We start from the raw sequence: 12,252 nt of genomic DNA, 5'->3' as shown, positions 1-12,252 counted from the left end.
TTAGAACTGTACTGAGAGGCACAACAGGCACCTCTAATGGGGCCTGAGAGGGAGGCGTCACGCTGCTCTGTCCTCTAGCGGCCTTTGTCCTCCTTCAGAAACTTGCAGGACTTGAGAGAAAACTGACTTCACATCAGTGGGAATACCTTTTATCATCTTTTATAAATCCATCTTATATATATTCCTCTCTCCACATATTTGATGATATCTACTAGCACAGTCTTCTGGCCTTTTGATACCCTGGAATTTGATCCGGAGGCATGGGCGGATGTTGGGTACGAGCAGGATATCTGTAAATATACATAAATTGTAGGTGCGAGCTGAAAGAGAGGGCCAGCCTGCGTTCACGCCGCCAGCCGCAGCGCTCAATTCTAATACAGTTGTGATCGATTAAAGCCCAGATTTGACAATATATATTCATGACTATAAAGGTCACAGCAGCCACAGAATATATCCCAATCTGACTGTACGTTGTCCCGGACGCCCCCTCAAACATCCCAAACTCTTTTGTTTCCTCAACTCCAATGCACCACCTTTAAATCTGTGATGTCATGGTGCTTTATTATTGCGGAGCGATCCTTGCCAGGCTGCTGGTGCAAGCCCGGCCCATATAAAGAACCCTGGTAAATTACTTTTAAGGTGATTTATTTAACCTGCGAATGAGCTAAGAGCAGTTGTGCACAATGCATTCCTCCACGCCTCAAGCCCTTTACAGCGGGTGTAGATTCATTAGAACAGCCTTTGGATGTGTGACGGTGCAAAAGGAGTGTGTGTGTGAGTCGGACAGATATGATGCAGTGCTGATATTTAACAGTGAACAGAAGTTGATCACAATGAAAATGGTCAGTATAATATAATACACATCTGTCATCAGCCTGCAGCAGGAAGTCTTCCTCTCTCTCTTTCCCTCACACACACACACACACACACACACACACACACACACGCACGCACACACACAGGCACGTGCAGCTATCAATCATACTTTCCTGTTACATGATGCACAGTTTTTGCTTGAGCAAGAAATGATTTGTTGATATTTTGGGACATGAGGATTTAAATCCCATGGGAGGGTGGGGGGTGGGGGGTTGAAGTCCGGCGTTGTTTAGTGTGTGACTGTTTGTGCATACGTTGTGCGTATGTGTGTGTGATTCCGGCAGCGGCCCGTTAGCTCCGCATCGCTCTAATCCCTGACAGAAAGCTATTGCCTCAGCCTCATTCTCATGGAGAATATAGGTTTACGTGTCAGGCTTTATGAGTTTTCCCCTATAATCTAACAAATAACAGAAAGCCCGAAGCTTTTCGGGGCCACAGTTAGAATCATTCCTGCCTTTCTACCCAATGAGGCCACTGAGCCAAACAAGAGAGATGAGGAAATATTTATGCAAGTGGGCGTGGTGCAGATTGCGTGAGTAACTTTTCTGCCACTTCTTTGCTTTCGAAGTGTGTGTGTGTGTGTGTGTGTGTGTGTGTGTGTGTGTGTGTGTGTGTGTGTGTGTGTGTGAGTTAAGTGAAGCCAGTCACATTGAGGGAGTGAGCTCATCTGTTCTGAGGGTATATAAATATTGTAGATGCCATGTGCCTGCAGTAGATCTTCACAGCAGCTACTGTATGATGTCATTCTAGCACACCTAAAACCAACACACACACACACACACGAGGATAGAGAGCTGTAATGCTAAGGCCAGATAACCATGGCAACGCTGGGGTGTGGTAGAGAAGCAGAGCTCACTGCTGTTTGAATGAATTCAGCACCTTCAAACTTCACTATTTCTGCCTGTGTTCAAGTCTGAAGGTGTTTCTTATTTTTGCAACCATAAAAATATATTATATAGCTGACTATCTGCTCCTATGTTGCTTCTTAATGCTGCTTCTGTCAGGTAAATACACTTTGGTCGCCATATAAAATAAAATAATTCAACTACGTCTCTGTTGTTTTGTTTTTTGACTTTTCGCATCAGCCGTGTGTCACCTGGTCAGTCAAATTACTGTTATTTGTGATAGACTCCTTGCTCATTAGCTAACTTCAGATCATTTTTTTATTCCTCGTTCTCTGTAATTGCATATTTTTATTTTGGTTTTCCACAACAAATGCAGCAAGTTGGGCTAAATGGGAGCTCTGGTGTCACATTTTTCATCACCAGCCTGCAGATGATGATCACAACTGCAAACCTAAGCTGGAGGCTCAGCTGTCACTCACACACACACACACACACACACACACACGCACACACACACACACAACACACACACACACACACACACACACACACACACACACACACACACACACACACCACACACACACACACACACAACACACACACACACACACACACACACACTCGTTTAGGAATTGTACTAAATACAGTACTACAGAAAATAAAGGTAATTTAGACAAACTGAGGCTCAGTATCAAGGCTTTCTGAGTACAAGTGAGGTCAGCAGATTTAGATTCTACGTGTTGTCCAATCAGTCAGTTTGGCACAAAAAGAAACGAGGCAACAAAGAAAAGAACAATCGTTCCATCAGCTTTCATGCTTGTGTCCAGATGAACGGGGGATTCCTCTGCATCACCCTTGAGCCAGACCCACTAACACACTGAGCCGCTCAGCATTGGCAGGCGATAAGAAGCAGTCATGAAGACACAAGCCAACACACAGGCGCGCACACACACACACCCACACGCACGCGCAAAAGCCCCGTCCATGTGACAGGCACGCACACGTCGCACAGGCGCACAAATGTGCGGAGTTGCTGACATTTGGTGTCCTGTGGGACAGAAGGTGTCACAAAGTCAACATCTTTCCCTCCCTCTTCCTCCCCCTGTTTCCATGGAGACTGAAGTTGAGGGCTCTAAGGGGGACAGAAAACCCTGAGTCTGCACACACGCACACGTGCACGCAGGATGAGCGACAACAGGGTGCAGCCACTGAGGCTCCAGATATGAGTGTGCAGGATGTGTTCTACATCGAGTGTGTAGTGACGTTGTGGGTGCAGGTGACTGTGGGTCGGGATGCATCGAGTCCTCGGGGTGAGAAGGGAACACCGGAAGAATGGACCAATATTCCATGGGGTCAGCATTAGTCATGCTCCAACTGGATTTCTTTCCACTGGGGTATGTTTCAGTGTGTGTTTCAACATGCGTGTGCGTGTTTGTGGGTGACTAAAGCTACACACTGCTGGAACTGAACGTCATTTGTAACCATAGGAAAAAATAAAACAAACCAAAAGATTTCACAGAGCTTTGAGGCCACATCGGAGAGGAGAGGAGAAGGAGAGGAGAGGAGAGGAGAAGGGAGGAGAGGAGAGGAGAGGAGAGGAGGAGAGGAGAGGAGAGGAGAGGAGAGGAGAGGGGAGGGGAGGGGAGGAGAGGAGAGAGGAGAGGAGAGGAGAGGAGGAGAGGAGAGGAGAGAGGAGAGGAGAGAGAGGAGAGGAGAGAGGAGAGGAGAGGAGAGGATGTTGCTGACATAAGATGCTGACATGCCAGTAGTGATGGGAGCACTGGGACGGTGAGACGCTGGGAGAGGAAAGGCAATGTCGAAGGGTTGTGACTGTAACTGGAGAGGCACAGGATGAGAGGAATATTTGAGGATGACAGTGGAAGTGAGGGGGGATGGGAGGAAGAGCGATAGCCCTCTGTGATGCAAGGTGAGGAGCTTCATGACCTTTATGTAAGCCAGGCCCAGACCCTCCTCTTGGCTTGTCCCCCACTAGCAATCTCATTTAAACTAGTATTTGCACTTTCCTTCCTCACCAGGAAAACTGAAAGAAAGACACAAAGTGCATCACTGAGGAGTTGTTGGTCAATTCATCCCATTCTGGGATTATTAAGTGAATCCATCGTGCTCATACTGAGGGCTCCAGCGCTGCAGCAGCTACCAGAGCAAGTAAACACCAGCAGTTCAATGCTGGGATTTAGCTCCCTTGTGGACAATAAAAAAACGTGTTATCAGTTCCTCCGCGGCTCCAAACATCGATAAATATTCAGTTCACTCGCCAGCGACGCTCACTGGAACGCAGAAATCTGTCCTTCTAATGTTTTCATTCAGTGACCTGACAATAAAGCCGAGGAAAATTCAGGAAAATCAGAGCCTTCCCTGCCTGGGAGGTCCTCCGTCCTTTCAGGAGAAGCACAACAGTCACTCCCAGTGGTAAACTGGGAGCGTGTCTGTGAATTCCCAGTCGCACACCTAATAATGCTGAACATAATTGGCTGCTGCAGATTATCGGAGCTCCAGACCTTCTGTCGCCGCCTTTTTTGATAAGAGACGGAACCTGTTGCCCGTTTCAGCTCCAGTCATCCGTATTTTCGACTAGAATGTCCTGGAGGAAGTGAACTACCGTTCTGATTGGCCAACAGGAGACCCCCCACCCCCCCCACCCCTCACAGGGTCTGGCCTGTGTGTGTGTGGGGGGGGGGTGGTCAGGCCCATCGCTGAAGGAAAAAACACCCTGAGCTCAGGTAACTTCCCCAGAGAAAATGTCGAAAAGTGTCAAATGAGAGGAAACTTCTCTCGAGGGGAATGACAATAGAAACAAGGTCGACATGGCAACCTCGTGGAAGAGCAAAAGACTTGAGTCTTCGGCGGTTTCATTTGTCTCTTCTCACGACTGCAGGACAGCTGCATTGACCCGTGCGCCCTCTGTGGCCTGGTTTGCATACAAATGCCAAACAAATATTTGCCCATGTATCTAAAACGTATTTACACACGCCTGAACAGCATTTAAGGATGGATTTGTGACATCAAGCCCGTGTTTCCGTGCGTCTGCGGTTCCATCGGATCATTTTTGGGCTCCTGAGAGCTGGCAGCAGCGTTAATAAATGACAACTGGCGGCAAGAAGGAGGGAGACAGCTAAGTATGAAAGATGCTCCTCTCATACTGGCCCTCGCCTGGATGTCACAGCCCCGCCCATTATTCTACTTGGACGCAACAATGCTTACTGACCTTTATCATCAACGGACGCCGCAGCGTGCTGAGATGACAATGAGCAAGAGCGCATGCCAGTTATTCATATAATTACAATATACAGAGCAGCTCAGGCTATTAATTACGCAATCACAAAGGTTTTTATTGAATCAGTGCCATAATGAGACGTGTGGCGAGCGTTCGGCAGCTAGAATGTGAAGACTCACCAGACCTCCATGTTTAATGAGCGGATTTAGGTCAATTGAATGCACACATGCAGTCGCTCAAGGACAGAAACACACATATTCTTCCACTTGGTGTCATCTGATAACAACCCCCACACTCAAAGAACATTTTTTGCCGCCGCCGAACAAGCCCAGGGACCAGAAATCCCCCCCCGCCCACCCAAAAAAAAAAAAGCCGATGTGTGCTTCCATATTGGGCTCGCAGAGAGATGCTGGGAGTCAAGTTGCAGAGATTAGAGATGTATCAGAGAGAACAAGAGCTAAATAAAAGAGTGCGCGGCTTAAAGCCGGCATCCATCCGTCTGACATGTCAGCGCAGAAGAGGAGGGAGAGGAAAATGTTGACACAGAATTCAACCGGCGCTGTTAGCAAGAGGAACAATTTCGCCAAAGCTTTTGCGAATCCCTGCTGGAAACTGCACACACACACACACACACACACACGCCGGAGCGTCTGCACCAGCCCACGTATCTGTGAATGGAAGTGGCTTTAAAACGAGTAACAGGCTGCAGATGAGAAGCGAGCCGTGTTGTAGGTGGTGCGGAACGCCGCAGCCAGAGACTGAGCAGGAATATGCAGCCTTACAGTCATTCCAAGTGTCCCTTACAGTCACAGCACAACTTTCAATGGTTCCATCAGTCCTTTAATCTAATACACCAGCCCTGATTATGCAACCCTGGTGCAACGCCACAATATTCCTACAGGTGATGCAATTATTGGCACTACAAAACAAGCCTTCCTCATGGAAATGAGTGTTCCATGAATGAAGTCGTGTAAGTATCGGATGGCTCCCTCCGTCAATGACTGGTGAGTAAAAGGAATTGATATTTCTTTATGGCAGGATTAGTTGTTTTTGATTCATTTGACTTTTAAAAAAAATGTTTCCTTCTTAGTCAGAGGGAAGGGCAGAGGTATAAAAATAAAACCATAATATTTGCGCAGATGCACACATAAGTGTCCAAAATTTGAAAAAACAAACAAACAGATAGACACACAATGGTGTTCAGCAGCCTGTTAGATATTACATTAATACTTGTGTCTGCCCTCCCAGGACGTGCATTTCTACAAAGATCCCTCTCTCCCTCTCTCTCTGTGCACGCTATTGACAGTCAGCAGCGGGGACACTGACAGGCTGCATTTCATGGAAGAGATGAAGCATTTTGAAGTTCCTTAAATCCCTTTATGGGCCCAGGCAGAGACTTAGCGCCTCATGCCGCTGCTTCTGCCGATTAAGTCTCTCGCTGGGAAAAACTGGGGTCAGGAAGATCTCACCCCTGCTGTTGTGAGTGGGAGGTGTGTGCAGGCACTCGGGAGACAGAGGAGCGCGACTTTAATAGAGGGTTGTGTGTTCCTGGTTGGGATCGTTGACTTATCTTGGCTGAAGGAACGTCGTGAGAAAGCATGAGATTCTAGCTACACATGGAAGGGCTGCGTGTGGGCTCCACCGCTGGCTGGGGAATCTTCATCTAACAAGCTTCATGCTCCTCCTTACTCCTTCTGTCCTCCCCTTCCTCCCTCCCATCACTCCTTCCTTCCCTGTGGTGCTCTTGCAATTCCAATCTATCTGTTCTTATTACCAACCAAAGGCAAGGCATTAGCAGAGTATGCTCTTTGCTGCTGGGGCCTGTCAGGTATGCTTGATTCAGCCTTTTTTTTCTGACTCACTCTTTCCATCGTCTCCGTTTGCTAAGTCTCACTGTCTTTATCTGTCCCCTTTTTCCGCTCTTCCTCTTCCTCCGCTTGCTCTCTGTTCGTCTCTGCGGCAGCCAGGGGGACAAATCGGCGCCTGGCTGAGCTAAATGCGCCTATTGCTGAGAGCCAGATGGCCCTGGCAGAGGGAAGGAGGGAGCGAGGTATAGACGCCACTGAGACAAGGAGCGATGAAGCTGCAGTGTGACACGGCAACACGGGGGAGCTAGCGTCGCACGCTAATAATCTGTTGGAGCTCGTGGGCTTTGACACTGCCACAAACTCCGACCACAGGGCCGTCGGGCCCTGCTAGAGTCGAGCCTGTAAGACACATCGAGGAAGAGGAGGTGCCGTTTGCAGAGAGGACGACGGGAGGATGGCGGATGACGTAAAGCTGTCACGAAGCAGCAGCAGCAGCAGCAGCAGCAGCAGCAAAGGTGTGATGTCAGTCAGCTGCCTGGAACAGACCCACATCTGCTGGGGTTCTCTGAGTTATTCTCTCTGCCTGGGTGACATCTTGAGCCGAGTGGGAAGCTCACATGCGTCTTAATGAATCCCCTAACAGGAAGTCCTTTTATGCTTGCTGCTAGGTGGCGGGTCTAAGAATAGGTACCAGGTAATAATTGGTGTGAACAGAGTTAGAACAGAACCAAGAGGAGGGAGGAAAATAGCGAAGAAAGAACCCAGCAGGTATAGAACCGAGGGCCCGAGTGCAGCGAAGAATGTGACTGGATGACTGGATATCAGCAGACATCATCAGACAAAGCAGGTAAGTTCCAGCTGCACATGAGAACCAGAGCAGTGGATATAAAAAGAACGCAGTCTCGTGTTCTCGTTGACGGTCCTGATGTCTGAGATCCAAGACCATGGCAGCAAAACCGCCCTTTAACACCAGCGTTGTTCAGGCATGAACCCCCCATAAAGGCGGCCTGTCTCTGTCAGCCCCTCCCTCCTCTTGCAGGGGGTCTCGGTGACATTCAGCCACTCATTCAGGCTCCACTACGTGCACCACATCAACCCAATTCCACTGTTTGGGGTCTTACGTAACAGGCAGCAGAGGAATGTGGACATTAGCAGCAGACCAATGAGATATGCTAATCATCCGTCTGGCTTTACCCACCCTGCTCAACATTCTGCCATCACTGTGCACAGAGCTGCTCCAGCCATCCGTGCACGAGCTATCTATAGTCCTGTTTGCTCTCATGCCAGCACGCAGGCATGTGAACGTACAAGGCCGTGTCATGGACACAACACCTGCATTTTAGAAAACATGGGCCATGTGCGTGGGTGTTCTGGTGTGTGTGTGTTGTTTTGTGAATGTGTGTGCATCACGATGCGCTCGGGTCACCTTTGAACTCAGCGCAGTGATGTCCTTGAAGTTGTTCTTTCTGTAGCTGCAGCCAGAGGCCCTCTGGATTTTACTCCTTCTCGCTCATACTGGAGCCACAAATACACACCTGCAGTAGCTGGCTGAGGATGTGAGGCTTAATGCTGGCCTCACTTCAAGTAGTGTGAGGTCGACAAGCTGACCCACCCTCTCTATCAAACAAGTCTGTTTTGTGCATTCATCCTAAATTATGATAGGTGATCATTGGAGGCCTCTTTATAAGCAGTAATTCTCTTAGCAGTTATGCATTTACATAATTAATATCAGTCATGTGCAGCAAGATGCACCATTAAACCACTTTTTCAGCCCTCATTTTTACTCGGCTCTCCTTTCTTGCCTCTTCGATAATCTTTGAAAAATATTAGCTTTTACAACAGCTGCTGGTTCTGGAAGCAACAAGTTGAGGCTAAATGAAAATCCTTGCAATCTGATTAGCATGAAAAGCATTATTATATATGCAGATATCAAGCCCATATGATGCTTTTAACAAAGGTCTCAACACCATGTTGTGGTTTAACTGATGTAAATTCAGCTAAAAAACCTCACACATAACAGTTACCGGAGCTAACTTGACCTGTACCTGGATCGCTAATGTACAGTTTATTAAATGCTCTGCCATACTGGCAACATATTTTAATATTTGCATCCCTTTTTCTATAAACTTCAGACTCAGTCTGTCACCTTTGGATAACAACCAGCCCCAACTGCTGCTGCCAAATAACCGCTGTCAAGCAGAGACGTGTCCTCCCTCCCGCTTGACTGTTGTCTGGGCAGCTGCAGGGCCAGACCAGGGACAATAGCAGGCCACTGGTTTATTGATGAGTTTTATACACACAGCAAAAGACAAAAAGGGAGAACGGTGATAGTGATGAAAATGGAGGAGGAATCAGGGGAGGAATGAGGAAAAAAGGGAACAAGAAACATGAAGATACAGAAGTAAATATCCAGAAAGAATGAATCAGGTGAATGTGATTGTGGGTACAAGAGAGAATTGGTGTGTGTGTGTGTGTGTGTGTGTGTGTGGATGCATGCATGTGCATGCTGGCAAAAATAGCCAGTGTTGTGTCCAACTGAAACAGGTGTCCAAACATTACAACACAAACAACTCACACACACACACACACACACACACACACACACACACACACACACCTTTTAAGTGTGGCCCAGTGAGTCACAACAGAACAATGTAATAGATTACACAGGTCCAGCGTATGACGGCTGGTCTTATATATACACATGCTTGCCTCATGCACATTATCTTTGACGGTGTCGGAACAGTTTTGCACAGCAGAAGATGAACTGACATCATGTGCTCGTGTGTGCATGAGAGAGAGTAAGCAAGCATGTGTTTATGGGTCTCTGTGTTTAGAAGCTAATTTGTCCACAGTTGTGAGGGTTGAATAGCAGCGTTTTGCACTGTAATGGGCTGACATGTTAATCTGAAACTCTATTCTCTGTAGTTAATGAACATATCCATCCAAGTCTCCATCTCTCTGTTAGAGTGTGTGTGTGTGTGTGTGTGCGCGCGTGTGTGTGTGTGAAGATGTAGAGCAGAGACGGATGTGACAGTTCTGGGTCAGACCAGTCCCATGGTGTAATGAAACCTATAGAAGACAACAAAATACAGAAATACACACACACACACACACACACACACACACAAGCAGACGAGGACGAATGCTTAAGAGACAGATGGAAAGGGAAGAGTGATGGGCTTTTTTTTGGCATGGAAAGGCCTCCTCTAATGTACTGACGCTCCCTCATCAGCCTACACCTTCGGAACACTCTGGCCTCGGGAGCACACGGCACATATGCAGAGCAGACGCCTGCACGGAAAAAGGCTGCAAATGGGAAACTGTGATATGAAGATGTTGTTGAGGGCATTTACGCGCCGCACCACAGTCGTGTTGAGTGCAGCTGCTAATCTGGCTAATTAGCGCTGACAGATATAGGATGTTCGGGTCGGGGGCACTGTCGACACTGCTCCAGTGTATTCATCACACCGGAACCTGAGAGAATCCACATAATGCCGTTTCCCCCAAACCTCCCAGTGTTTCCACCGGGCCCAGAACAAATTAGCGAATCACTTCTGATGGATTTTTTACCCCCTAAATTCTCATTATTGCTCCACTTCTGTGCTGTTGATTGCGTCATCGCTCCGCTCTGTGGCCGGAGTGGAAACGGCTACTGTGTGCATTTTAGGAGAGAACACAAGGTATCCATTAGATGAGGTGCACAGAGCCACGATGCCACGCAGGCTCTGGAATTAATACCTGTTTAATGGCTAGAAATAAAACCCTACAAACAGAGAGACACGCATGCATGTGTGGGAGCAAGCAGCCCAGGGCCAAGTACACTCGGCAGCCATGTTTCTCTCTGTCTGCTCTGGGAATGTCATCAGCTTGCTTCCCTCTCTCTCTCCCCCCCTATGTCACACACCCACACGCGCACGCCATGCTGTGACATCATGTCACACATTTGCACCAGAGGTTCAGAGGGTAACACAGCCCCTGCTGAGGCTTCATCGTCGTCATGGCCTGGCTGCAGCTGCCCTTGTTCGGCTCTCCAGTCTCCAAACAAACAAGCCAACGCTCACGGACACATCTTAAGTGTAGCCTTAGCGCCTCCTGCACACAGAGGTGTGCTGAGGCCAGATAATGACAGATGGGCCCTGTTCTCCTCAATGGGAGTCAACATTCTTGCGTGAGGACACGGGTGACTCTATCAGTCAACATTAAACTTGTCTGTTGGCTCTATAATAGCAAGAAAAGAACAATTACGAATAGAAGAGCTATATTCACACGTGCCCCCCTACCATTTAAAGATTCTCCATAAGAATTTATCACAAACCAGATGATAAGCAACAGTTTCCTACCAGTTAGGCCCTCTAATCATGGTCTCCAGCTCCAGGAGCCATTAACCCCAGTAACAGCCCCTCCAGAGGATGGACGCCCCTCACCTGAGGCAGCGCAGCGTTGATCTGCCGCTGGAGCACGTCCCTCTCGTGGAGCGCCCCCTGCAGCTTGGTCTGAGACTGAATCAGGGTCTCCTGTGTCTCCCTGAGGGACTCCAGCAGCTTGTCCCTCTCGTCCAACATGTTGACCATCAGCTGCTCGAAGTTGGCCTCCTGGTCCGAGCCGTTCGGGACTCCGCCGGCGCCTCTGGGAGGACCGGCCGAGTCTCCCTCGCTGATGGTCGGCATCACCTCGCACATCATCTTCCCAGCTCAGCCTGGGCAACGCTATAGGACAGTTTCGCTGCTAATTCAGAGAGGGAACGCGGGGTTTAGAAGCCTGATGATCAGACATGCATGAAGATGGCCTATTAACGCCCCGTAGCAACGGCCAGCCTATGCAGTCATATGCGCATCATTCCCTTTGCATTCAATTTCTCGTGCATCCTTCAGCTTCAATCCTTACCTAATCACAGTTTAATCAATGCCGAGCTGATCGATGACCTTCCGTCCATACTAACCGGCGCTTTTTTGTCACTCCGTGAGCCGATCAGCCCTGCCCGGTGCGCCATGCACGCACATGTAGAAAATCCCGGCGAGATATGATTGACAGGTCAGAGACGAGCGACGTTCACAGGGGTGGTGCCGGCGAGCACGACGGAAATCATTGACGAGAGGAAGGCAACACAGGGGGAAGACCGGGGGGCGGGGGGGGGGATGATTTATCCGCGGCTTTCGCGAGGGAAACAGCGAGAATAAGTCATATCTGCATCCGCCTTCTCCGCTTCCATCTCTCCACAAGGCTCACATCTCTCTCCCTCCCTGCCTCCCCCTCTCTCTCTCTCACACACACACACACTCTCTCTCTCTCTCTCCTCAGCTGCAGTTGTGACTGGAAAAGGATCAATTTCCGCTCCGTGGTTCAGAAACAAGGATGGGAATTCGGTGGAGGCTCGTGTGTGCAGCTCTTTCAGCACCGACACCTTGTTCTCACAGTTAACAGGCATTTGACCCGCGATTGGTTCGACGTAATTAACTTTTCACATCAGCACCACCGAACACGT

General features: G+C 48.7%; 1 protein-coding gene across 5 annotated transcripts in view; it reads right to left on the bottom strand.

The window, feature by feature from the left end:
* Positions 1-12,107, bottom strand: part of ppfia4 (PTPRF interacting protein alpha 4) — a 31,567-nt gene extending 19,460 nt beyond the window's left edge. For 2 of the 5 annotated variants that reach the window (XM_057030206.1, XM_057030208.1), the window contains exons 1-2: positions 11,655-12,107; positions 11,195-11,495 (exon numbers count right to left, since the gene is read on the bottom strand). In XM_057030206.1, the coding sequence (XP_056886186.1) occupies positions 11,195-11,452 (258 nt within the window). In that variant the 5' untranslated portion in view covers positions 11,453-11,495; positions 11,655-12,107. The remainder of the gene's footprint in view (positions 1-11,194; positions 11,496-11,654) is intronic. The other 3 variants (XM_057030207.1, XM_057030204.1, XM_057030205.1) reach the window with 3 other exon arrangements.
* Between the last annotated feature and the right edge of the window lie 145 nt (positions 12,108-12,252).

The sequence above is a fragment of the Takifugu flavidus genome, chromosome 4, assembly GCF_003711565.1.
Source record: "Takifugu flavidus isolate HTHZ2018 chromosome 4, ASM371156v2, whole genome shotgun sequence".
Classification (NCBI taxonomy): domain Eukaryota; kingdom Metazoa; phylum Chordata; class Actinopteri; order Tetraodontiformes; family Tetraodontidae; genus Takifugu; species Takifugu flavidus.
Note: the sequence above shows the minus strand (reverse complement) of the source record. Positions and strands in the feature narration are given on the sequence as shown.